At 42.6% G+C, this 25,068-nt stretch overlaps 1 protein-coding gene across 1 annotated transcript in view; it reads right to left on the reverse strand.

Moving 5' to 3' along the window:
• Window positions 1–635: 635 nt before the first annotated feature.
• The window catches only part of GPRIN3 (GPRIN family member 3), a 71,290-nt gene continuing 46,857 nt past the window's right edge, over window positions 636–25,068 (reverse strand). Inside the window, exon 2 of the mRNA XM_004276968.3 lies at window positions 636–9,241. Coding sequence (XP_004277016.1) covers window positions 6,779–9,127 — 2,349 coding nt within the window. The 5' untranslated portion in view covers window positions 9,128–9,241 and the 3' untranslated portion in view covers window positions 636–6,778. The remainder of the gene's footprint in view (window positions 9,242–25,068) is intronic.

The raw sequence follows: 25,068 nt of genomic DNA on the forward strand, positions 1-25,068 counted from the left end.
GATTCAAAGAAAAAAACAACAGCCATTTCTGACCTTCAAAAATGAAAGGACAAATTCTGTTACTTAACACACACCCACACACACCCACACCTACACACACACACACTTTTGTTGGTTTTATTCACTTTCAGCTGTGTGCCTACCTAATGACAGAGCTTGGCCTTAAAATGGGATACAGTATGTTATTGTTTTCTACACATAAAAATAGAAAACCAACGACTTACAGACTGTACACACTTACAGAATGTACTGACGTACCACAACCACTGCAGTGTAATAATGCACAACATAGCGTTCGCACGTTAGTACAGCAGAGATAAATACATTTAGAAATGTAGTAGTAATTGTTAGTATATTTCCTTCTTGAGTTTTCAGGCCCTGTTGACCTTTCTCGACCTCAGGCAAAGGTATTTCCAGATGCCCTTAAAAACAAGAATTAGTCTTTCCTCCCCTGTAGGGACTGAGGAGTATGATTGTAATACTGCAATCTCCTGATCTACCAACATCATCTTAAGACATGACAGAAAGCATTATGGAAAATAATTTACTCAAAGCTGTGGTTAAAATAAATGCCAAGAAGTCTAAACTGAAATCATTAAGAGATACTGATAAACATGGGTAAGCCCCCTTTGCTCATTTCATAGTTTGCTCTGTTACATAACACAAAAGCAATATGAACCAGAAAAAAAAAAAGTTTAACTGCTCAGAAGTTTTGCTGAAGAATAATTTGATTTTCAGAGGAACAAAGGGTCACGCTAGCAGCAATGTTAAAAATCAAGCTATCATTTTCACCCTGAAGTAAGACGATGACCTACCCACATCTTAAGAGACTGAGAGAGAAGTTAGCATCTCTCCCACATTTAATTCTCCTCAACATGCTTAAGTCACCAGGGTATCTCTCGTCGTAATTATCACCAGGCCGGTTGATCATCAGTATCTTTTCCTGAAGTGTAAAATATGTGATCTTTATTCCAGCCAATCGATTTTGAGCTTGAACCCAAAAGGATACTTGATGAAGAATTAGTATCTAGAAACGCCCATCTGGAACTTCATTTTCTGTAAGGCATTATTTCAGGCCCCTTCTGATATGAGTACTCTCATTTTAGTTATTTTGCATTTGAGAACACTTTTTTTTTTTTTTTTTCCCATAGCTAAGGCTGGTAATCCTCTAGGCAGAGTTAACTGAATTCCTTTCCTACAGGCTAGTGTCCAGGAAGAGTAATTACCAGACACTTAACCCTCCATTTCAACCAAGTTTCAGGTTGGAGCTGTCTTGAGTTTTAAGCTAGCAAGATTCTTGGTGATTCCTTCGGTCTTGGCTCGTGTTAAGACAGAGCTGTTAACCATAAAATCTAACGCTCACGAGTGCTGTACCTCTTTATGGAGCTCCTAAACGAGTTTTTCCGGCAAGAAAGCAGACATTATGCCTTTTCTTATGTTACCCTGTGGGTTACGGTCAGTCTTAATGGAGCAAACCATAATTATATAATGGTGCGCCCATGATAGATGCACTTGCTGGTATAACTGCCTCTTTTGGGCACATTATTGCTTGGCTTTAATTTCATTATCAACAGTCTTTATTCTCATGATGAGTAACTGAGATATCTGGGTCTCAAAAAAAAACACACCAAACTTGGGAATAACATCTTGTTGCACCATTCTGGCCTCCACAGTCATTTCACCAAGGCCTGCTGTTATTTCAATGTCCTTTGTAATTATCACCTTGATTTACCTAATAGCTAACAGTAATTTTTCAGGGTTTGTTGTTGTTGTTTTTAATCTACACATATATACAGATGTATTGGATTTGCTTTGAGAGAGGTTAACTGGTTGTGGCTAGTGAGTAGTTTAGCTGGTGAATGTTCACAGTTAAGAGCAGCTGTAATGACCTCGGGCAGATGTCACTGATTGCGAGACAGAATTTTTCCACCTCCATCCAACTTCATTTATGTCCTTGGCTATTGCAAATCAAGTTTATTTCTGTAGCCAAGGAGAATTTGCTGTTTCCAAGCATAGGACAAAGTTTAAGGAAATCTGTTTCAGTCTTTCCTAGACTATTTTTTTCCCTTTTGCAAAAATGTCTAAAATTTTGTAGACATCGTTAAGCCCATGTGTCTGCACAGATGACATTTATAATTACTCAGCCGGTTGCAGAATTTCATTAAGAAGGATATAGTTACAGAGATGGACAGGAGATTCGGCATATCACCTGTTATTTGCAGGTGGCAGCAGCTGACCCACCTGTGGAGAGATTCAACCAAAGGGGCCATACATGGAATCAAAGAACATTGCTAACAGAAAACAAAATGCTCAGATATGAATATAAAATAGCAAACACTAAGGCAGACGTGGGCAAGACTTCCGAGTCACGGTGTAGACAAAACAGGGGTAGAGACAAGACGGTCAGCTCAGTTATCCGAGATACTGCTGAGTTCATTGTATTACTATCACAAAGGGAAGTTCACAGGCTTCATTTCTCAAATACCACTTAGGACAAAGCTGGAGAGAGTAAACAGCGCCATCTCCATGGCAGCATTGTAGACGATTAGTAAGTCAGACAGGTAGAGGCCTACACAAGGCTACAAGGGCCCAATTTTCAGTAAAAACACATTTATGCAAATCTTACCCTAATGTATTGTTTTTCTTTATACTGATTCTTAAAAAGTAGACAAGGGATGTGGTAAATTATGTGGTACTAGAAATGGACACATTTTTTAACACTTGCACAATATGTAGGAGGAAGAGAAGACAATTTCTCACATTTTGGCAGCAAAACGGTAACGAAGTGGATACAACAGAACCAAACAATTTACATTAACAGCATACTCATATATGTCCTCTGTAAACAAATTTTAAAGTCACATCGTATTCTAGTCTTCACGTGGTATATATACAGGTATTCCCCGAATGATAGGAACTCCTAGAGATGAGAGGAAGAACATTAGAATAAGCTAGGAACTATAAAACCTTAATACTCTGAAATGCAACCCAAAGCTGTTTTCCTCTTCTGCTGTCTACTTTCAGATAAGCTCTTATTAAGAATTTGGTTCCAAAATTCAACCTCTAGGTATACGTTACACATGCATATTTGGTCCAATTTACTTCAATTATGATATTTAACCTATAACATGGAAAACAATGGTATCCAAAATAATAAATATTAGACAATTCTATAGATTAAACATCATCAAAAATCAAATTGTAGTCAATATAGCTGACTTGTCAAGGTAGGAAAACACAGTAATAATTTTTATAAATATTTTTATAAATTTTGGATGCAAACAAAAAGGTTTCTGGTTAACTTTCTGGTTAACAAAATGTGTAACTTATACCACTGATTCAAAACACAAAGCTTAATTAGGATTTTACTGTATAGAAAGTAGTTGGTCTGTGGCATCACGGGTAATAATCCAGAAAGACATAATTAGAAAAGTACTGAAGATACATAGATATGACAGTTGAAGGGATCACATTTTTCGTATAGTCATAAAGATAGAAAAATCAATATTTAAATTAAAAATTCTAATATTCACTGGGTAAGCATCTTCACATTTTAAACATTTAGATGTTCGAACTCATCTCTCTTTTGCTACTGGTTTAAAAAATATCTTATACTTATTTACTTAATAAAATATCTCCTCCATTTATATCAACAACTAAAATGCATTTAAAAGGACCAAAACATAACTAAAAGAAATTAAGGAGAGAAACAGCTTTTAACCCAATGTGTGTCATGCAGGTAAGCAAAAGAAGAGCAAGTTCAAAGACTGTGCCATGAAAATTATTTTGAAACTTCATTTGTTGAATGAAACTAAGGAACCACAAATGATGTCCTGAATGTGTACGCTGTGTCACAGATGGAAGTGAAAGAACGTTTTCAAATCAAGGTTTTGTCCTGAGGGTCCTTAGGGGATCATAATGCGGAAACGCTGCCGTCTTAAATGGGCTCCTGTTCACTGGAAGAGCTACTTCTGTGACTTGTTTTTCAAAGCTGTCCCTTCTATAAGATTCAGTAAGCGAGAAGAGAGCTTTTATAACATTTTGTGACAGTCTTTAGAGCGTGGTAAAGATCGAAAGTAAAAAATTAAAGGTGAAGAAGTCAAGGTTAGTTTCAGTCCCAAAGAAAACCAGCTACAGTGACTCCATCACCCATTAAGCTTTCATTTGAGGGGTATAACTACAACACCAAATTCAGTTTTAATTTATTGAATTTTCTTAATTTATTTTTCATGTGTGACCAGTGCCTACAAGTCTCTTCAGCCTCTGTTTCCTTTTACTATTTATATAAATCATGTGGTTACTCCAAACTCATGAAAACAAATATTATTACCAGATGCTGAATTCTTCCTTTTCTCCTCCTATTTTAATGCAGGGAACAGCCTGTTCCAGCCAGTTCAGAGCAGAGGGTGACCTGGGGCCCGCCCATCTGGAATGGGTACTGCTGACAGCTGCCACTGTGTACAGAAGGTGTTCTCCGTGTGTACACAGCACGTGTGAGGGAGACAGCCAGTGAGCGAGACAGGGGGAGGTTACATACTGGCAAAGGCATCTTCTACAGAAGTGACATGAACACCACGACACATGGGTATTTAAGGCCCAAAGAGAGAGTTTTAGACTCAATTCATTAATAATAATTTGGCTGCTAATTTGATGGTAATTTCTACTTTAGATAGCCTTTTTACTAGAGGCCAATCGGTGAGAAACTGAAACATGTGCTTTATTAAAAAATTCATTGTAAGTTTCAAGTCTAACAACTCTAATTGCCATTCTCCGGCTCTGAGAATGCTGTGACTGGTCCACTTATACAGGCTTCATCGACAGTCCAATGGCTTTGAAAGGAATCAATGTCTATTTACTAATTTAGGTTATGTCCAGTGTAGCTTGTGGTGTTAAAGCTTACGTATGAGATCCAAGCACCACCATATATTCAGAATCTTCAAAAGAGAATTAAAAAAAAAAGCCGAAACAGAAACTGTGCATTTACTGCACAAATGGAATTTATGAATCTCTGGAGAGAGAATACTGCTCATCAAGGGCAGTGCATTTAGAGAAGGCAGCCAATGTCCCTCCAACCTCTAACAGTGATTTTCTAGAAGCAAGGTGGAAACCAGCAACCTCCCTGCAAGTCCAGGAGGGGAAGCCTTTCAAGGACCCTCGCTCACTCCCCTCTTCCTCACTACCCTGACTCAAGCCACTGTTGGTCACCCCAGCCCAGTGCCCTGCACAGCACTCATGGGCCCCAGGGACACGCTCCCCTTATGGAGACAGGAGAGGGCTCAGCTCAAACAGGTGCCTGTGTTCTCAAGGACCAAGCCCACCCAAAGCTCAAAGCATGTTTTTGTAAAGGCGGCTTCTTTTATTGGGTTTGAAGGACGAGATATGATGGTATTTCTCTTAAAATCAAGAGGCTTGCAGAGGTTACCTTTTTACCACAGATTAGACGTAAGTAATTAGACGATATCAGTCTACATACAAAAACAGTAAGCGAGCTCATTTCTATTTGACTCCATTTTCTATGAGAAGCTACCGAACCAAATCAAAACAAAACAAAAAAACGCATCCTGTTTACAGGAGTTTCAGTTAAACCTGTTGTTTTTGTTACTCAGGAGGCTTTCTTTTTTTCAACACAGAAAAAAGTGTTTGGTAATTGGCTATTTCTAATTCCTTACCAGAACCGTAACTTTCTCAGTAGAATGTCATCGGAGAACACCTGAACAACATACGATTTAACATTATCAATAATTTGAGGACTCTCTTCAAGAATTCAGTCGCACGTCCTTCCTCTAGGGTAAGGAAATATGAATTTAATCTAGTTACAATCACAGAGATGACTCTTTCCTTCAGTGCAGGAAAATGTGTAGATATAAATTCATGTTTTATGTGGGCAGTAATCATAGTCAAATGCTGTGCTAATTTTTTTCCTAATATGACTTTCTTACGTTTATTAACGGGTATAACAAGGTTCATCAAAAGGGTAATCTGCAGATGTTTACAAATATTACTTCATATTTGGCATTTTATGCATTTAAATGCTTTTATTTAATATCTTCTGGCCGAGGAATGAGTCAAATTTGTTTCTTTTTTCTTTTTTTTTTTTTTTTGCGGTACGTGGGCCTCTCACCATTGTGGCCTCTCCCGTTGCGGAGCGCAGGCTCCGGACGCGCAGGCTCAGCGGCCATGGCTCACGGGCCCAGCCGCTCCGCGGCATGTGGGATCTTCCCGGACCGGGGCACGAACCCGAGTCCCCTGCATCGGCAGGCGGACTCTCAACCACTGCGCCACCAGGGAAGCCCTGTTTCCATTTTTTACGTGGTATTTCTCATCACCTACTTGAGTTTTGTGTGGTATCAGCATTCTTATTGCAATGGACTAGAAAGCATAACCGTGTTTTCACTAAGAGTGTTTTTGCTATTTTTAATATAAAGCAGGGATTTTAATGGAAATACCACAGTGTGATAAATTGAGTAATACAAAATGACACGGGTAATGATCATGTTATTCTATAAGCAACATCATAGTAAAAAACCCACTGAATGTTATTTCCTCTTAATTAAGGTCGTAAACCTTCGGTGAAGTTTGCTTCTTTTCTTTCTTTCAAACTGAAATGATGTATTATTTATGGACCCCCAATCCAAGGACGCCACAATCCTTAATAGCAGTTTCCTCAAGTTAATGCTTTCTCTTCCTGGTCTCTCAGAAAACACTAAGCTTTGACATAGACAGAGGGCTATCTATGAAGACCGTGAAAGCATACAAGGGCTCCCGTACATGTTCCTTTTCAATCTAATACAGAAGAAGGAGCAGGACGAATGCAGCAGTTGGGCCGTCGGAAGTTCTGCAACATGGACTGGAAAACACTGGGCTGCCTGCCTTTGAGCTTTTTATTGGAAGAAGTATCCGAGGAGATGGATCTCCGGCTCTGGCTGCTTTGAGATTTGATTAATTTCTCGTGTTCCCTGATTTGTCGTTGTAAATGGTTCTGGATGGCGACGCCCAGGGACTCTGGGTCCAGGGAAGCGCCGTACACCTCCCAGGTCATGCCCTGCTCGTCCCACACCACGTCCCGGACACGCTTGGACTGTTTCAACTGCAGCCTGGCGTCAGCACCCAGGTGCTTTTTCTTCTCTCCCGGAGTGAGTCCCACCTGGGCGGCCGCTGCCGTCACGTTTAACTTCTGCTCCTTGAGGAACTCGCTGACCCGGCTGGCCCGGCGGGGACTGGCTTTGACGGAGCGAGAAGGGGTTCTCTTGCCGGAACCGGGACTGGAGTCCCCCATGGAATCAGACGGCAGGCTTAGGCTGGTGGCTGTCTTGGGCTGTCTGTTTTCTTCCACGCCGCCCTCCTGGCTCCTCCTAACTGGGGAGGGTGTAGGGCTGGCAGCTGAGGCGGTGCCTCTACTTTCTTGAGATTTAGGATTGAGCAGAACAGTTTTGGCCTCTGCCCTTGCCCTCGGATCCAGGATATCGGTGACAGAAGATTCTTGTTCTCTTACTATCTGAGGAGATGCAAGCTTCTTCTCTCTTGTGTCCCCTTGATTCGTGAGATCCGAGTTCCCGGACTGGTCAGCTCTGCTGGCAGGGCCACAAGAATTGGAGAGTTTCCAGTCTGGGTCCGGTTTGTGGCCATTGGTGGCTTCCGCTGCAAACTCAGATGGCTTCGTTTCAAATTTCCCTAATCCGTGACTTGTTTCCGCTTGACATCCTGCACTGATAGAAATCTGGTCACTGAGGCTAGCTTTCAGGGAGGTAGAATTAGTACCTAAAAGCTGTCTAGAGGCGGGCTCTTGCCCCACCTGGGTCATTCCCGCTGCCCTCCCATCTTCTTTACATGTAGCCTGAGCGTTACTGGATGCCACGTGGATTGATGAGGTTTTGAGGACCTCAGCCGGTAGGCTCACTGATTTACCTTCCCCCCGGAAAGCTGCAGAAACAGCTGCAGCTGACTGGATGTGCACCTCTGGCATGATGCCAAGGCACTGACCCGCCTCCCGGGGGGCTGGGGTGCTTGCAGACAGCTCCAACGTGTGGCTTACGCGGCCGCTGCCGCGGCAGACGACACGCAGCTGCTCCTGTTCGAACTGCTCTGGAGCGGGGGTTTCCTTTAAGAACGCAGTGAGAATGCTGGGGCTGGTAGACACCGATCTGCTCTCCACACTGGCCACTGCCTGCACCTCAGCATCTTGCTGAGCCCTGGGGGGAACCTCCTTGATCTCATTTTCAGCTTGGCTGGTCATCGTACTCACTTCTCTGAACCTTGCCCCCTGAGGCTGTGCTGGCGGCAGCATCTTCTCTGGATCCGGAGGAAACACCGACCCTTCGCTAGGGAGGTGGGATGATTGGGGTGCCACCGAAGTCACGGCCTGGGGGTCTGAGGTCGTGGGAGAGGGTGGTCTGTTCTCCGAACATCTAACTTCTCTGGCTGGAGATTCACAGGACCTTGTCTGGGAATCGCAGACGGCTTGCTGCCTTGCCCCTTCAGGTCCACCTACAGGAGCGGAGGCGGGACTGAACGCCTTGGGTGCTGTATCTGCAGGTTGCAGCATTCCCTGGATTGTTTCTTGAGAAGGAGAATAAGGGGGCACCTGATCTTTGCCACGGATCCCTCCCACCGGACAACTTGACTTCTCAGCTTGCTCTCCGTCTGCAGTTCTCTGTGATTTCACCAGGGTGTCTTCAGGTCCTGATGGGAGGCTGGAGTTGGGCTGGTCCCCTGGGATGGCCGGGTGGGTGTGCTGATTGGCTGGTATGGTGAATGCTACGTGTATCAGATCCTTTCCTGCCGCAGAACACGGGGCTGGCGCTGCGGGCTCCCTGCTCCCTGGCAGCTGGGTATTGCCAGGAGAGTTGAACGTGGGAGATGCTTTCCCCACCTCATTGACAATGCCAGCAGACGACATGGCTGGCTGCGCGGCCTCATCCTCACTGGCCTGCATCAGGGCCTCAGCAGCTGTCCTGGGACTGAGGTCTGGCTCTGCAGGAGTGCCAGAAAGGCCATTGGTGTTCCTACCCAGGACGGCTGGTTGAGGCTGAGGTGAAGCAGCCTGAACCTCTCCCAGGTCCTCTTCTTTTCCAGAAGCTGCAATCAGGGAAGTTTTAGCCGATCTCAGAGGGTCAGGTACAGTCCCCATGGAACTTCTCTTTGGGAAAATCTCAGAGCTCTCCCCTGAGCAGCGCTCCCACTGGGAAGCAGTCGTAGCTCACAGTGAAGATGCAGTCAGAGATGATTCCTCTGAAGGACCAATCTGTGAATCAAGGAAACAGTACCATTAATACAGTATTTGCGGATTGAAACTACACCAAATTGTCACTTGTATGAGATCTCATAAGCCCATGAAAACTTCTCTTCCCATATCTCTTGATATAAAAATAGATCTTGGGAAGAAAGATTCTGGAAAAATTATTTTAATTATACAGGTATTATTTTGATATATTAGTTTCTGCTTGCATCCCATCGCTGTCTAGTGAATAGGTTTTTAACGTATTTACCTACGCACTTGAAAACTACCTCATTTGAGTAATCCGATTTACCAGGTATCAGAAAATCCTATAAAGCTACTGTAATCAAATGAATAAGTATTGAAATGGGCCTAAACAGATATGTGGAATAGAATATCTCGAAATAGATCCAGATATAAATGAGGATTCAATACATGATAAAAAAGGCGTTTCAATTTGGTGACAAAAGGATGCGTTATTTAATATAAGGGGCTGGCAAACTATTCAACCAGAAGAAAAGAAAACCAGATCTTTATCTTACACCAATTCCAAAAATAAATCTTAGATGGACTTAGAGAGATTGAAGGTTAAAATGGAAAATAAATAAAGAAATAATCCTGTTAAGAACATGTAGGATCATAAATATAACCCAGGGGCAGGGTAGGAAGGCTTCTTCTGGCAAAGGCAGAAAATACAAAATCTATGAGAGAAAACATCAGCATAGGTGACTTAAAAATGACAAAATTTTTGCATATGGCAAAAGATGACGAACAGATACGATAGGTTTAAAAACGTTTGCAACCCTGGAGGACAGGCAAAAATATCTGTAATATAGCAGAAGCTCTTAAAAACGTACAAGGAGACAAAATAATTCACTGGAAAAATGGATAAAGAATATGAAGGAACAGTGTGCAAGATAGGAAATCCAATAGCCAACAGTCTTATGAAAAGACGATCAAATTCATTTGTACTCAAAGAAATGCAAATAAAGTAACAACGAGATTTTACTCTACACCAATTGCACTTGCAAAAACTTAAAAAAACAATGTTATAACACCATGGCCTGGGGAGATCTAGTGAAGGGAAGTATTTTCATTAATTGTATGTGCAAATGTGTATTGTTGCAGCTTTCTTAGGGAATCAGTTTTGCTTTTAAAACTAAAAATACACACGTCCTTGACTCAGTGATCCTATCCATAGAAATAAAATACCAGCATATGTAGATATACGTACAAGTATGTTTATTGAAGTACTATTTGTAGAGACAAGAAATTCAAAATAAACTGATCTCCTTGATGAAGTACTATTTGTAGAGACAAAAAATTCAAAATAAACTGATCTCCTTGATTAGGTGGGAAGGCAGAATAAATCATGACAAAGCTCTACGGTACAGCATTATACAACCATTAAAATAAACAGTTAATTAGACTATAGCTTTTCACTTCGGAGAAATTTCCCCAAGGTATGGCTGAATGAGAAAAGCAAGGTACAGAGAAGAATATATATGTTTTCATTTCTGTAAAACAATGACCTAAAACACTACATATGTATGTGTTATGTGGGTGTGTACAGATGTGTTTGTGTATGATTATGTAAATTCTAAAAATATACAGAATGAGACATACTAGGTGGTAAATGGAGGGAGTGTGATGACTTTGGAAACAGGGAAAAAGAGATGGAGGTATCCAAAAGTATTTTGGATTTTAAAAGTACATTTTAAAAAGTATATCTGAATTTTTTAAGTATTTATGAAAATTTATTCATGTGAGTTTATGCATAAACATTTTTTAGAAAGGAAAACCAGACTCCAGCAATGGTTCAGAAATTAGTAGATGACTGTTTTAATATTACCTCTATCACTCATAGGTTCTGTGACCTCATGGGAATCACTTAATCTTTCTGCACCCCAAATTAACTCATCGGTGAAATGAATTATGTGATTTCTGAGGACTCTTCCAGATCCAAAAATCAAAGATCCTACTGTTTTGCATGTGTTGGATAATAAATCAAACAGCACAATCTTAACTTCAGCTTTAGGGTCAAAGTAAGGCAAAGGCAAATCTGGTTGAGCCCAGATTTTGAAAATAAATAATTTTATATTTTGGTTCAATGTTATTTGGCTGATCTATCATATGACATCTAACAATAAATCCAACTTATCTTCTTCCCCAAACCAGCTCTTCCTTCTAACTTCATTATTTATATTAATGGGTTAAATGTGCTTGGTCTTGACAGCTTTCTGCTCATTCAAACCATGTCCCCAGGTTTATACTCCATTTCTTCCTTTCTGGAGTTTTCTATCGCAATCACTTGTTCTGGCGCCAGCCCATCTTTCCTCTCGCTCTTTCGTACCTGTCTTTATTATACCTTTAGTCCTCTCTCTGAGCCCCTCATCCTCAAACAGCCTACCCATTCTTCAAAGCCCCACTTAAATCCCATATCCTTTCTGAAAGCCTTCTGAGGCCTTTCAAGTCATAAAGTCTCTCTTTTCAAAATCCTACAGCTATGGTCATCTGCGTCCTTTGTATTGTGCTTTTTACTGTTTTTGTACCGCTGTTACTTGTATAAATGCCTCATTTCTCCCAAAGTCCTTCAAGTCTCAGGAGGGAAGGGAACTAGCTTATTGATTCTTTTCTCTTCACTCCACAGGACACAGTGCAGGGTCCTGCGCACAAAAAAGGTGTTCATTGATTCCATTTCCCTCCAAAATGGCCATTATTAAGCCCTGCCGAACTTCAAAATAATAAAAAAATTTAACCCATGGCATGAAATATTAATGAAAACACAATTTAAAAGAGTGCTATTTTTAAAAATAAGAACATGGTTGTATCTTATTTTTGAGATTTTTATGTATCTGTAACCCAGGTTTAGACAATTAAAAACAAGTACATTGGCCACCTGCTACAGAACGCTGGAAGGTCTAATAAACCCAGGAGGACAGAACATCTCCCGTGTTACTCGGCTGGAGCCAAGAAGCCTGGCTTGCCAAAGGCGACTGTAAAACACGAGCACCTCAGAGTTCAGCAGCTGAAAGTTGAAAGACTTAGAAAAGACGAGGGACTCCATTAAACTCTCAGGAGTCACTGAGTTTACCCCCATTTCCCACAGAGAGCTGATTGGACTGGTTTATTTTGGAAAGGATGTTTTCTTTTGTTTGCTTTGTGAATAGTGGCTAAATTATCCATCAATTCAAGAATCAAGAAGACGGACTTCCCTGGTGGTGCAGTGGTTAAAAATCCGCCTGCCAATGCAGGGGACACGGGTTCGAGCCCTGGTCCGGGAAGATCCCACATGCCGCGGAGCAACTAAGCCCGTATGCCACAACTACTGCGCCTGCGCTCTAGAGCCCGCGAGCCACAACTACCGAGTCCACGTGCCTGGAGCCCGTGCTCTGCAACAAGAGAAGCCACCGCAATGAGAAACCCGTGCACCGCAACGAAGAGTAGCCCCGGCTCGCCGCAACTAGAGAAAGCCCGTGCACAGCAACAAAGACCCAACGCAGCCAAAAATAAATAATAAATAAATAAATAAATAAATTTATTTTTTAAAAAAATCAAGAAGAAAAGCCCAGATTGCTTGGCTATCACCTGTAATTCGAAATCTCTTGATTCAAGGGTAGATAGGAAATCAACACTACTCAAAACATATCTGCTATTGTAATTGTCACAGCACCTCCAGGAGCCCCGGAAAGACTGCTAGAGCTCAGGAAGCAGCCCTCCCTCATCTGCCCCTCGCCTCTCCGGCCAAACAGCAGAAATCTACAGCCTCTAATGGGTTGGACAAATAGGTCATTTAAAAAATGTAATTACTTGGTGGTTTAGAGTGAGGAGTAAAAGTCTTTAAAAGCAATGGGAGTCCACTGTGATAAGATTTAATAACACCTAAAAATGAGCTTGCAAACAGGTGATCCACAGACTGAATAAATTCCTTCTGCAGGTCTGTGTGTGTGTCCTGTGTGATTTTCCCTTCCCTTCCCTCCCCTGCCTCTTCCCCCTCTCTCCTTGCCCTTTTCCTCTTTCCTTTCCTTTCTTTTCTTTCTTTGTCCATTGAATTGATCTTTCATAAAAATCCAGATTTCTCTCTTGCTTCTCTTAAAAAAAAAAAACCACTCAGAAGGTCATTTCCAGGTAGCAACACTAGGTGGCGCAGATAAGGGCAGTCCCTCTAGAGGGCAGGGACGCTCCCGACTCCAGACTGCCCATTTCTCACCTAGCCCGCTTCACTCCTTTACATAACTTACCCTGGCTCCAATGCGCAGCTCAGTTTGAGAGCTCTGTTGTAAGTGCACTGACACAGTGGACTTCCCAACCTAATTTTCAGTCCTCTGAGGACAGTTTGGCACTGTGTTAGCCTCTTTAAGAAACCTCATATTTAAGCTTTGATCTCTGTTAAAAGAAAAAATTATTCTTATACTTGTTAAAATTGATAAGGAAGATTCAGAAAGATTGAGCTCAACTCCACATACATACACAAGAATGTGTGGGGATTTACAACCAAGGGGTAGGTTTGTGTTGGGGAGGTTTGTCAGTGGATGGAAAATGATTAAGAACAGACATCAAGGGCTTCCCTGGTGGTGCAGTGGTTGAGAGTCCGCCTGCCGATGCGGCGGACGCGGGTTCGTGCCCCGGTCCGGGAAGATCCCACGTGCCGCGGAGCGGCTGGGCCCGTGAGCCATGGCCGCTGAGCCTGCGCGTCCGGAGCCTGTGCTCCGCAGCGGGAGAGGCCACGGCAGTGAGAGGCCCGCGTACCGCAAAAAAAAAAAAAAAAGAACAGACATCAAGGATAGGGGGATTATTGCTGAAGGCAGGTCAGGTGATCAGATATCACCTGCGGGATGGTGAAGGAGGAGGAATTTGATTGGATATTGAAAATGATCAGATACGATGGGTAGGAGTATTGTCTCTAAACTGGCTTAGCAGGATTCTTGCTCTGCAAGGACAGACAGGGAAGCCCAAGACTGAAGCCTGATTAAGAAGTGGGCTCAGAAGAGACTGACTGAAGTTCGGTAAAGGAAGGAGTCCTCATCTTCTCATCAGCACCAGCAAATATGGAATTTCTTATAAGAGTCTCTGGAGCATTATGACTTCTTTCTGAATTGGGCACGGATCCCATAGAAGCTCATGGTATCTCTAAATGAGTTTGTCTTTAAGTCTGATGGGAACTGGATGCTTGACAGCAGGTCCCTTCGGCGCTTTTGCCTTTAAAATTGTGAGCAAAGATTTAAAGCTTGTTCCAGCAATGCAGCAAGGCTGCAGGGTACACATTAACGACTTTTTACAGGGAAGGAAATTGAGGTTCAGAGATTAAGTCACCTACTCAAGGCTGAATACATCTAATTCCAGCTGAACTGAATTCTAATGAACGGTAATGCCTGGGCCCCTTCCATGTTATCTGTAACTCTGCAAAGAAAATGGAAAGAAAAAATAGTATATCTATCTATCTATCTATCTGTCTATCACCTATCATCCATCTATCTTCAAAGGAGAGGGAAACTTCTTTTTGTAAGTCGTTTGCAACTTAGCAGCAGCCTGGATGGTACTAACACCGACTACAATGGCATTCGTAACTGGTCACTTTATGAAAAGCCCGGCTTGTTGAAAGCTGACATCACCTCTGCTCATTCTGAAAACAGTAGGTTCCACTAGGCTGCCACGCTACCTATTTTCATAACAGACACCCTTGATTAATAAGACAGGTAGCGGGGAATCTCAGCCCTTTGTGTCTTTCTCCAAAGCTGCTCCGGTGGGAAGAGCATTAGACAGAAAGGATGGAGAGAGGCTTGGCAGTTCCAGACCAGCAAGATGCTGATACCCTGCAGGTGATGGTGATGATCCAGAGGGTAGCAGCTACCTTCGCCCACTTCACAACGGCTGCCCTGGCTCCAGGATGCCATCAGAACGCTTTAGTCATATTAGGCAAGTGTTCTAGGGACCTTGGTATCCCCGTCTCCACCCATCATCGGACAGCAGCCTTCAGATGGATGGTACAAAGACCCTTAGAAAAGAGTGAGGTGAAACATAAGAGACTATTAATCCTCGAGAAAAGGATAAAGAAAAAAATGTCACCTGCTATCCTATTTAATCCAATTTTGTTTGCCTCCTTTAATGGGGAACGTTTGCCTGGATCATTTGCATTCTGAACCCAGCAGATCCTGCCAGTTCAGTCCTAAGGGGAGGTGATTCAATCCCAGGAAACACCCACAGGCTGGGAAGAGCAGTTGCTTCTTCTTTCTTTAAAAAAAATCATACCCTCATGCGAATAGCTGCCTCAGATGCACTCTTCAAAGACGCCAGCTGAGACACTGGTTCTTCCCTTCGAACTGCATCTGAAGCGAATCAGAAGGGCTGAAGAGACAGGCGGGCTGCTTTGCTTAGTGCCAACAACAGTGTCGTGGACTTTCAGTTATAACGACTACTTTAGTAAAGGCTTGTGAGAAACACACTGCATCCCTTCCCTATTCAGTTCTTCTTTTGTTCCACAGTGTTTTGGAAAAACATATACATGGCTTGCTATCTCACTGAATTCCATGGTAAGCAGGGCTGGACACAAACCAAGAAGTAAAAAGGGCCTTAAGAAGCATGAAGACCCCAAATATATCCTCCCTTTTCGTCAAATATTCTAAATTCACAACAGATTAGAAGCACACAGTACAGCAAGCACTTATTGCTTTCTATATTCCAAACACTGTTCTTTATATGAACTTCTTTAACCCTCAGAACAACTTTAGGGGCATGGTCCTACTCTGAGTTCCACCTTGCAGAGCTGGAAACTGAGGCAAAGTCATGCAAGTAGTAAGTGGGAGAGACCAGATTTAAATCCAGACCATCTGGTTCCAGAGTCCAAGTTGTTGACCAATTGTACACAGGGCAGAGACGGGCATTTTTTTCTGGAGGCAAACTCAGGGACCTGGGCAAGAAGCATCATCAGACAATGAAGGAAACAAGAGAAAACTCAGAAAACATAGCCTTGGAACCATTTACTTGTTCACGCTAATAGAGGCAGACTAGGCAACACAGGAGTGCCTGCTCTTCATAACGATTAATCCAATTTGGATGTTTTAAGGGCCACAGAGTTTTCTGAGAAGCTGATGAAAACCATGGACTCTTGATAGAAACGCACATGTGCACACACACATACATGTTTGCAGATCATTTCAGGAGGTTCATGTCTGGAAACATTTCCAAGACTGCACGTTAGTATCCTTTCGTCTAAGGCATTGGAAAATGTCACAAAATGGAACGTACCTGCCTCAAAGAGTTGTTATAGAGCTTAAGTAAGTTAAATACTCTGCATGGTTCTTGGAAAATAACAGATACACAATCGGGAATTATTACTTAAAAATTATTATTTTGGCCTCATTTACCTAAGAAGGTAGAAACTACGCAACCTCTTTCTAGAGAGTCCAAATTAAACGTTCTAACGCTTAAATAAGTTTACTATACGTTCTCCCAAACCCCTGCCCAAAGACTGTCATTTGAAGAGGAAAGTTTTAGCTAACTTGAAAATAAACACAATAATGAGCTCTATTCTTTTTAGATCACGTGGGAAAGGTGACCTTTTGGGTTCTTTGGCAGCAAAGTCGACTCAGGTTTTAGTAATCTTCAAAAATTAACCCCTCAAGAGCTCCACTTTCCTACCTGTGGAGATAATTCATAGCTAGATATCAAAGTTGCTGTTTTAAAAAGGCCTTGAAATCGGTATATTTTAAACTTGAACTCTTCTAGGGAAGAGATGATTAAAATATTTAAGTTTTGCTATTTCTTTACCTTCCCTCATCAAGCTGTCTCTTATCATTTACTCGGTTTGCCTGATAGATATTCAAATCTGAATGCTTTCCTTTTCTCTCACAATTCAGCTTTGAACGTTTTCAACTGCAAGCTTATTTTAATTGGAAAGAGAAAGCAACAGGATCTCAGGGCTAAATGGTAGTTAAACAATAAGCTACTGGAAATAAACCCAGCAGATTGGCTTTTGCATTGTTTTTGTATTTGCATTTTAAACTCAGCTAGGATCAAAGCTGCCCGCAACCCAATTTTCTGCAGGATCTAATTAGCGCCACGGAGCCTTACAAACAAGGATTCTTGCCTTTGCTTAGTTCTCTCCGACCTTGCTGGTCCGCTGATGCCTTTTCCCCACCCACACCTGGGGCTTCTCATTAAAATCAAGGCCTCGCTCCACCCGCTGTCCTTCAAGCCCCGTGCCTGCCCAGGTGTGGTGGGCCTGGAGGGAGCCGCTAAGCGCAGACCCCTGCTAGCGGGCAGTGGGAGGAAGGAGCCGCTAAGCGCGGACCCCTGCTAGCGGGCAGTGGGAGGAAGGAGCTGCTAAGCGCGGACCCCTGCTAGCGGGCAGTGGGAGGAAGGAGCCGCTAAGCGCGGACCCCTGCTAGCGGGCAGTGGGAGGAAAGCTTGAGTGATTTCTGTGTTTAGCTCAAGTCACACTGGGGCCTTTAGTCCTGCTGAGTTGGGAAAGTGTCTGGTAGCAGCATGTGCAGTGATGGACACAGATGTGAAAAGAGAGCTGTGCACGAACAGGTCAGTCGGGGCTCTTCTCTCCTAGAGAACAAGGTGGGGAGGTGGGAGAACGCTAAGTCAGGAAGCAGACGGACCCCTCAGGGCCCTGCGCCTGGCTCTTCTGCTGTTGGTAAGGAAGGAGGACCCGAGTGTCTGGGAGAATCTGGGGTGCTCTGCTCTTGAGAAGGAAGAGTTTCTTTTTTTTTTTTCTTTTAAATTTTTTAACATCTTTATTGGCGTATAATTGCTTTACAATGGTGTGTTAGTTTCTGCTTTACAACAAAGTGAATCAGTTATACATATACGTATGTTCCCATATCTCTTCCCTCTTGCGTCTCCCTCCCTCCCACCCTCCCGATCCCACCCCTCCAGGTGGTCACAAAGCACCGAGCTCATCTCCCTGTGCTATGCGGCTGCTTCCCACTAGCTATCTACCTTATGTTTGGTAGCCTGGAGATGGAGACAACCTAAGTGCCCATCATCGGATGAAGGGATAAAGAAGATGTGGCACATATATACAATGGAATATTACGCAGCCATAAAAAGAAACGAAATTGAGCTGTCTGTAGTGAGGTGGATGGACCTAGAGTCTGTCATACAGAGTGAAGTCAGTCAGAAAGAGAAAAACAAATACCGTATGCTAACACATATATATGGGATCTAAGAAAAAAAAAATGTCGTGAGGAACCTAGGGGTAAGACGGGAATAAAGACACAGCCCTACTAGAGAACGGACCTGAGGATACGGGGAGGGGGAAGGGTGAGCTGGGACAGGGCGAGAGAGAGGCATGGAAGAGTTTCTTTGCTGAGGTCAGGATCTTCTCTGGGTTTGGTCCGAGTTGTGATTAACAAAAGAGACAGAGATTTAAACAGCCCGTCGCTCTCCTGCTTTCTACACTGTAAAGTATTGCGTTAGGCCTCACTGAGTTCTTACAGATTTTGATTCTTGCCCTTCAGGAGATTTCAATCTATGGGAGGAGACGAGACAAATTCAGTCAGAAGGTATAAATGAGCAAGCTAGTGTATAATGAAGTGACTAATGCTGTGGTAATAAACCACGGTTTACAGAAGTTTAAGTCAGGGGAGAGGCCCATGTTTCTTATTCAGCTGACACTTCCTGGTACAATTCCTCTGTCAGCCAGAAAATATTACTTGCGTTAAGTCTAAAGAAAAGTGGACATTTGAAATTAGGAGAACGTGAGCAAAAAAAATGCCCTTTGATTAAAAATAAAATAGGGCTTCCCTGGTGGCACAGAGGTTAAGAATCCTCCTGCCAATGCAGGGAACACGGTTCGAGCCCTGGTCCAGGAATACCCCACATGCCGTGGAGCAACTAAGCCCGTGCGCCACAACTACTGAGCCTGTGCTCTAGAGCCCGCGAGCCACAACTACTGAGCCTGCGTGTCACAAAAGCCCGTGTGCCTAGAGACCGTGCTCTGCAACAAGAGAAGCCACTGCTATGAGAGGCCCGCGCACTGCAACGAAGAGTAGCCCCCGCTCACTGCAACTAGAGAAAGCCCGCGTGCAGCAACAAAGACCCAACGCAGCCAAAAATAAATAAATTAATTAATTAATAAAAAAAAAGAAACGAGAGAAAAATAAAATAATCCCTTAAGTCACACTGAGACAACTAGAAAGTACTGTTAACATCCATTCATTCATTTAATAAGCTGAGTGCTTTCTCTGTGCCAGATATTCAGGATATAGATATAAATAAGATACATTCGTGTTTTTGAGGAGCTCACAGTTCCTATAAATCATTAATTTCAATACAATATAAATGTTGGAGAAGAAACAAAAACCAAATGTACTATAGAAGCACAGAGGACTCGTTATTTTATTTGGCACAGACCTTAGGTCTCAGGGTCAGGGATCCTCAGCTTTGTAAAAGATGTATTTAATACCATCAGCGGGATGTAGACATTGATCGAGGGCAGATGTCCTTACTCTGTGCTACCGCCATTTTGGACCAGATAACTCTTTGTGGGGCAGGAAAGACAGGTGACTGTCCTGTGCCTCTAGGATGTTTCCCAGCATCCCTGGCCTCTACCCACTAGATCCCAGCAGCACCTCCACCTCCTAGTGGTGACAATCAAAAATGTCTCCAGACATTGCCAAATGTCTCCTGGGAGGCTAAACTGTCCCCAGTTGAGAACCACTGATCTAGGAGACAAACTTATCACCTTGGATAGAAAGCAACATCTTCCGGATGGACACCTGTGAGTTGATGTGAGACCCTTTGAATTTACTCCAGGTACACATGAATTAACGATACAGTTTTCTGCTCTCAAGTTAAAGATAGTGTTCTTCAGACTCTACCTGTGAGAATGCAAATGTTGTTTTGAGAATGTAAATTTATACAACTTTTATAGAGAACAATTTGGCACTATGGGTCAAAAATACAAGGTCAAATACACTTTGACTCAACAATTCCACCTTAGGTACTACCTAGGTAACCTTATGAGTAAAATAAATAAATAAGTGTACTAATTGATATAGGTACAAGGTTATTCACTGCATGAAATAACAAAAGATTAGAAGCAATGTAAATGTCCATGAATAGGGAGTGGTTAGTTACAAAAATTATGGTGCTTCCATATAACGATATACAAGCAGCCCGATTTAATAACAACGAAACTCTTTATGTATTGATATGGAATAGCCTCCAAAATATATTGTTAAGTAAAACAACAAATAAAACAAAACAAAAACACAATCATAGTTAGAAAAAACCCTAAGATACAGAGCAGTATGTTTACTGTGCTACCAACTGTATTAAAAAGGGGAAAAGGAATATCTTTTGCTTGTATATACATAAAATATCTCTGCAAGGATAAGTAAGAAATTGCTATCAGAGGAGGGTAACTGGGTGCCTGGGGGGTAGGATGGGTGGAAGACTTTTCATTCTATATCCTTTGGTACTTTTTGAATTTTAAACTATATGAATGTATTACCTATTCAAAAATAATTGAAAATTTACAAGCTGGTGTCCCGCTGCCTGGCAAAACTGAACAAGCCTGCGCCCTGAAGCTTTTCTATTGTTGCTGATGGATTTGTGCCGATCTGTCCTTCCACACTCTTTCCATCTGCTCTTTGCTCTGCAAGGAGATCAGCCCAGAACGCAACCAGTTAAAAAGAAACCATAATTTCTTTATCCATTTTTGTTATCTACAAGCTTCAAGCTAGATGATGTAATTATTTTTCAAAGTCAAGAGCTGACAAATGCTTTTTAAAGCGATGTCTGTTGGGCCACAAAATAAAGTTTACTTAAGTTTCTTTTCCCAGACTCTCTGACTCCTTTTTATCAGTTGATTTCTTTTTTTTCCCTCCTTTCCTATTCTTGGTAGCTTGAGCAGTTGGTCCTCAAATCATATATACCTCAAACAATAAATCCAAGGATGACCTAAAGCCAAACTCTGGGAAACTGGGTCAAACCATCAATGAAAATGATTAAGGAAAATTTATTTATTTTGCCGATATTTTGAGAATCGACTACATGTTAAGACATAAAGTTTAGAAAACATTTTAATTACCAGTTATCAAATCCACCTCTTCTATCTCTACCAGGCTTAACTGAATTTATCACATCTCACAACAGTGCCATATCCCACTCCTTGGTCTCACTGAGCCAGTTCTGAAAAACGCACCCTGCACTAGCTGTTCATGTTGTCGTTCTAAAACAAACATATACTATGTCACGTCTCTGTGCAAAACAATTTTAATGGTTCCCCATTACCTATAAAATAAGACACATGCTCCTCAGCGCCGTTTAAAAAATGTCCTTCACTATCTGATCCATTTCTCTTGTAACAGTGATATCCTCTCTCATCATCTGTCAGACCTTGTAGGTTACTTACTTTTCTTCCAGCCAGCTTCAAAGAGGGTTATTATCTTTATTTTACAGATGAGAAAACTGGGGCTCAGAGAAATCCAGCTCACCAAAGTTGCACATTCAGTAAGTGGCATAGTTGGAATTCAAATCCAGGTGAGTCTGAACCCACACTCTACTGCGTCCAAGAGCACAAAATGTGAGGTAAAAATGAATTCATGCTGCGTGCACATTAAAGACAGCAAGCGGGGGGGAATCTGCAAAGCATTTTGGAAAGATAATATCTCCCTAAGACCTCTTCTGATCACATCAACCCAAAGTGATTGTCCCACCTCTCGTCTCTGGCAGTAGATTGTTCATTGTTGTACCAACGGCACCTTGTACATTGTGCCTCATCCTTTGTCCTCCAGGTGCAGAGGGCACAACTAGTGCAGAGGCAGGAGCCTGTGGGGAAGAGCGACGAGCTTAGCGTGGCAGTGGGAGCTGAGTAGGAGGGCAGGGGAGTGACAGCAGGTGGAGGGATCGCACAGGGCCTCTGTAGGTCTTTGCTCATGGGTCGCCTTCCCAATGAGGTCCCTCCAGACCAGCCTATTATTAAATCGCCAATCCTCTGACTTCCACTCTCTGTCACTTCTGAAGTCCTACTAAGCTTACTTATAATTCTACTTCTGGGACCTGAGCCTAAGGAAGTAAACAAAATGACTGGTAAGTGTTTGTGAACCGCGAAGCTCACTGGAGGGTTATACATCAGAAGCTCTCTGCATAACCCCGCCCAGCTAAAGAGCTTTCCACTCTGAACACAGGCTTTACTGGTGATGGAACCTTGTAGCTGGTAGCCCTCTCTCTGGTGGTCCTGCCGGGTTCTGCTTCTATCACTTACATCGTATTAAGACCGAGAGTCAGCGGTTCTTCCTGAACTTGCCCGTGCCAGTTGCCCTTGTTCTTGTCACCCCATCATTTGACTACAACTGTATTGCCTTAAAAGGATAACTTGAGGGAAAAGGTGGTTTTGCTTCCTGGAAACTAAGTTGAATGCTTTGGTAAGACTTGACAAAGGTGGGTGACTATAAAAAAGGAGCGATTGAATTAGGAATGGGTGAGACAGCTATAAAAGGGGAAAATAATTGTAAACACTTAACATTCTTAATTAGAAATGCTTTGCTTCACTTTAACAAAACTGAAGTAGAAAAATATTGAGCGTCCATTATAGGTTTACATAAGAAAGAGGTTACAAAATTCCAACCAGTGGTTCTGTTCTCAAAGAAAACATCTGCCCTGTATCAAAAGGCTAGTGAATGATGCGAATTCAAACGTTTTAGCTGGAAGGAAAAAAAATCTTAGGAATATATGTATCATTTTCATAATTCCTCATTTTCTCTAATTTTGATCAATTGTATCAGTAAGTTGTGATGCTACAGGCTGCGAGAAATTTATATCTAATATACTATGTAGAGAAAATACATATGTAGAAAAAAATATTAGAAGGAAATGTGTAAAATGGTGAGTCAATATATAGTAGTTTTATGGGTGATTTTTAAAACTTTATTCTTTTGTACTTTTAAGTCCCTGTAAACATAGTCTTAGCTCAGCTGTGTAAACCTTAGCAAAACATGTAAATAAGAGTAAGAATGGAGAAACACGATTACTGCCGAATCAAACTCCATAGCCCTGAGGCTTCCTATGGCCCTTTCTTCCTATGAGAAAATCTTGGGTTTCCCGTTGCTAAGAGTATTCATGGTGTAAAAACGGGAAGGATGTTTTTCTCGTACATTGCACTCTCAGACCTTGTGTTATCCTGATGCACTCTCCGGGTTTTCAGATATTACACCAGCTCTTTACTTTGTCTAAACCAGTTCTGCACGCGAGTCCCCAGTATACAATTAGACTCCACTAGATACCTGGGAAGAAATCTGGGGTTAAACCTGCCCCACTGAGGTAGTCTTCTATGTTGCTGCCTTAGAAGGATTACGGTCGCCCTGACGTCTCTGGTTCAACAGCATTTACACGCCTTTCCTAGGAGTTGCTTATCGCTGCTCCTGTGCAGTCCTGGACCTTCTTTCCTGCCTGGGCTCCAGCCAGTCTCTGGCTTCTGCTTTAAGCCACTTACATGCCACAGTCATTTCTCTCCTCTTGTTCTAAGATGTATTACCTCCTCTTTCTGTTTGTTAACGTCTGAACGTGCTACATGAATTTGAGTCAGACCTTGAATGACAGGGAAGATTTCAACTGTACAAAGGGCAAAGACACAGACACAAAAAGAAAGACGCAGGCATGGGGAAAATATACGAGTTATTCGAGGAAGAGTGGGTTGTCCTGAAAATTTAAACATAGTGTACTCATGTGCAGGAGTGTCACTAAGAATGTTTACCAGCCAGTACACGCCTGCGTGGACCTGACTTGTCAGATGGGATGCTATCTGTAAAACAACCAATACTAAGGTGGCCATCGGGAGCTAAAAGCTGATGTGGTAGATCAGGTGAGACTGGAAAACCTTTAATGGCTTTGTTGACATATTTGGGGTTTTTTTGGTGGGCAGTAGGAAGCTACCAGAGCTTTTCCAACAGGCCAGTGAGACAATTAGAAAGTTTACAAAGGAAGCAGGTTTCGAGTTGCACTGACTAGTCGGAAAGAATCCACAATTAGGGAGATCAATTACAAGGCTACCGCCACGTCAGAGGTAGGGGAGCAGCCCATCGATGTCGTTGGTAGTAAGAGAAAAGAGATGAGAAAACTATGGCAGAGGTGGCATGTGGGAAGCAAGGTGAGGGACGGAATGAAGGATGATTCCAAGATCTCCAATCAGAGTGACTGGGAGGATGTCGGGAAGGTTGACAAGACGGTTAAAGAACAGGGACCAAGGCTGGACCGGAAGACTTTTAATGGGTGACTGTTGCCAAAGGTGGGTGAACGGCATGAACTGGGGGTTGGGGCTTTAGCTACTCCCCACTGCTCTCTCTATGCCCCTGAATTCACTCCAAACCATATAATCCAATAAAAACAGTGCACTTACTATGCAGCCTCCCTTTGCAGTTACAATGGCCCTGCAATTCCCTTTTATAGAAACTCTGGAGCCACTACTAAGGTACCCAAGTGGTGAAAGGTGGGACCAGCAGGTCTACAAGCAGTCGTGTGCCGGATCTCTGTAATCAGTGACATCACCGGCAAACTCCAAACCTGAGGGGTATTTTTCTCCCAGAGAGCCAGTTGTTAAATATTTATACCATTCTTGAGAAGCTGGCTATGGAAGTAAGGAAAACAGTGAAGCTCTTGAACGATTGTAAGGCAAATAAGTTGGAAGGCGGAAGGGAGAAGCATACGATTTTGAGGTATGCTGGATATACACGGAAGGTGGGATGGCAGGATTTATTCCCACCTGGAAGGAATCCCTAACCATTGCTCAGTTAGTTCTTAGTTTCTCGAGAGAAAAATTTCTTCTGATTTTTAAGACAATAGTTCAGACCTCAGTACAAATTATGTTTTTCAAAGACGGCCATTGTAGGGCTTCCCTGGTGGCG

Source organism: Orcinus orca, chromosome 4 (assembly GCF_937001465.1).
Source record: "Orcinus orca chromosome 4, mOrcOrc1.1, whole genome shotgun sequence".
Classification (NCBI taxonomy): domain Eukaryota; kingdom Metazoa; phylum Chordata; class Mammalia; order Artiodactyla; family Delphinidae; genus Orcinus; species Orcinus orca.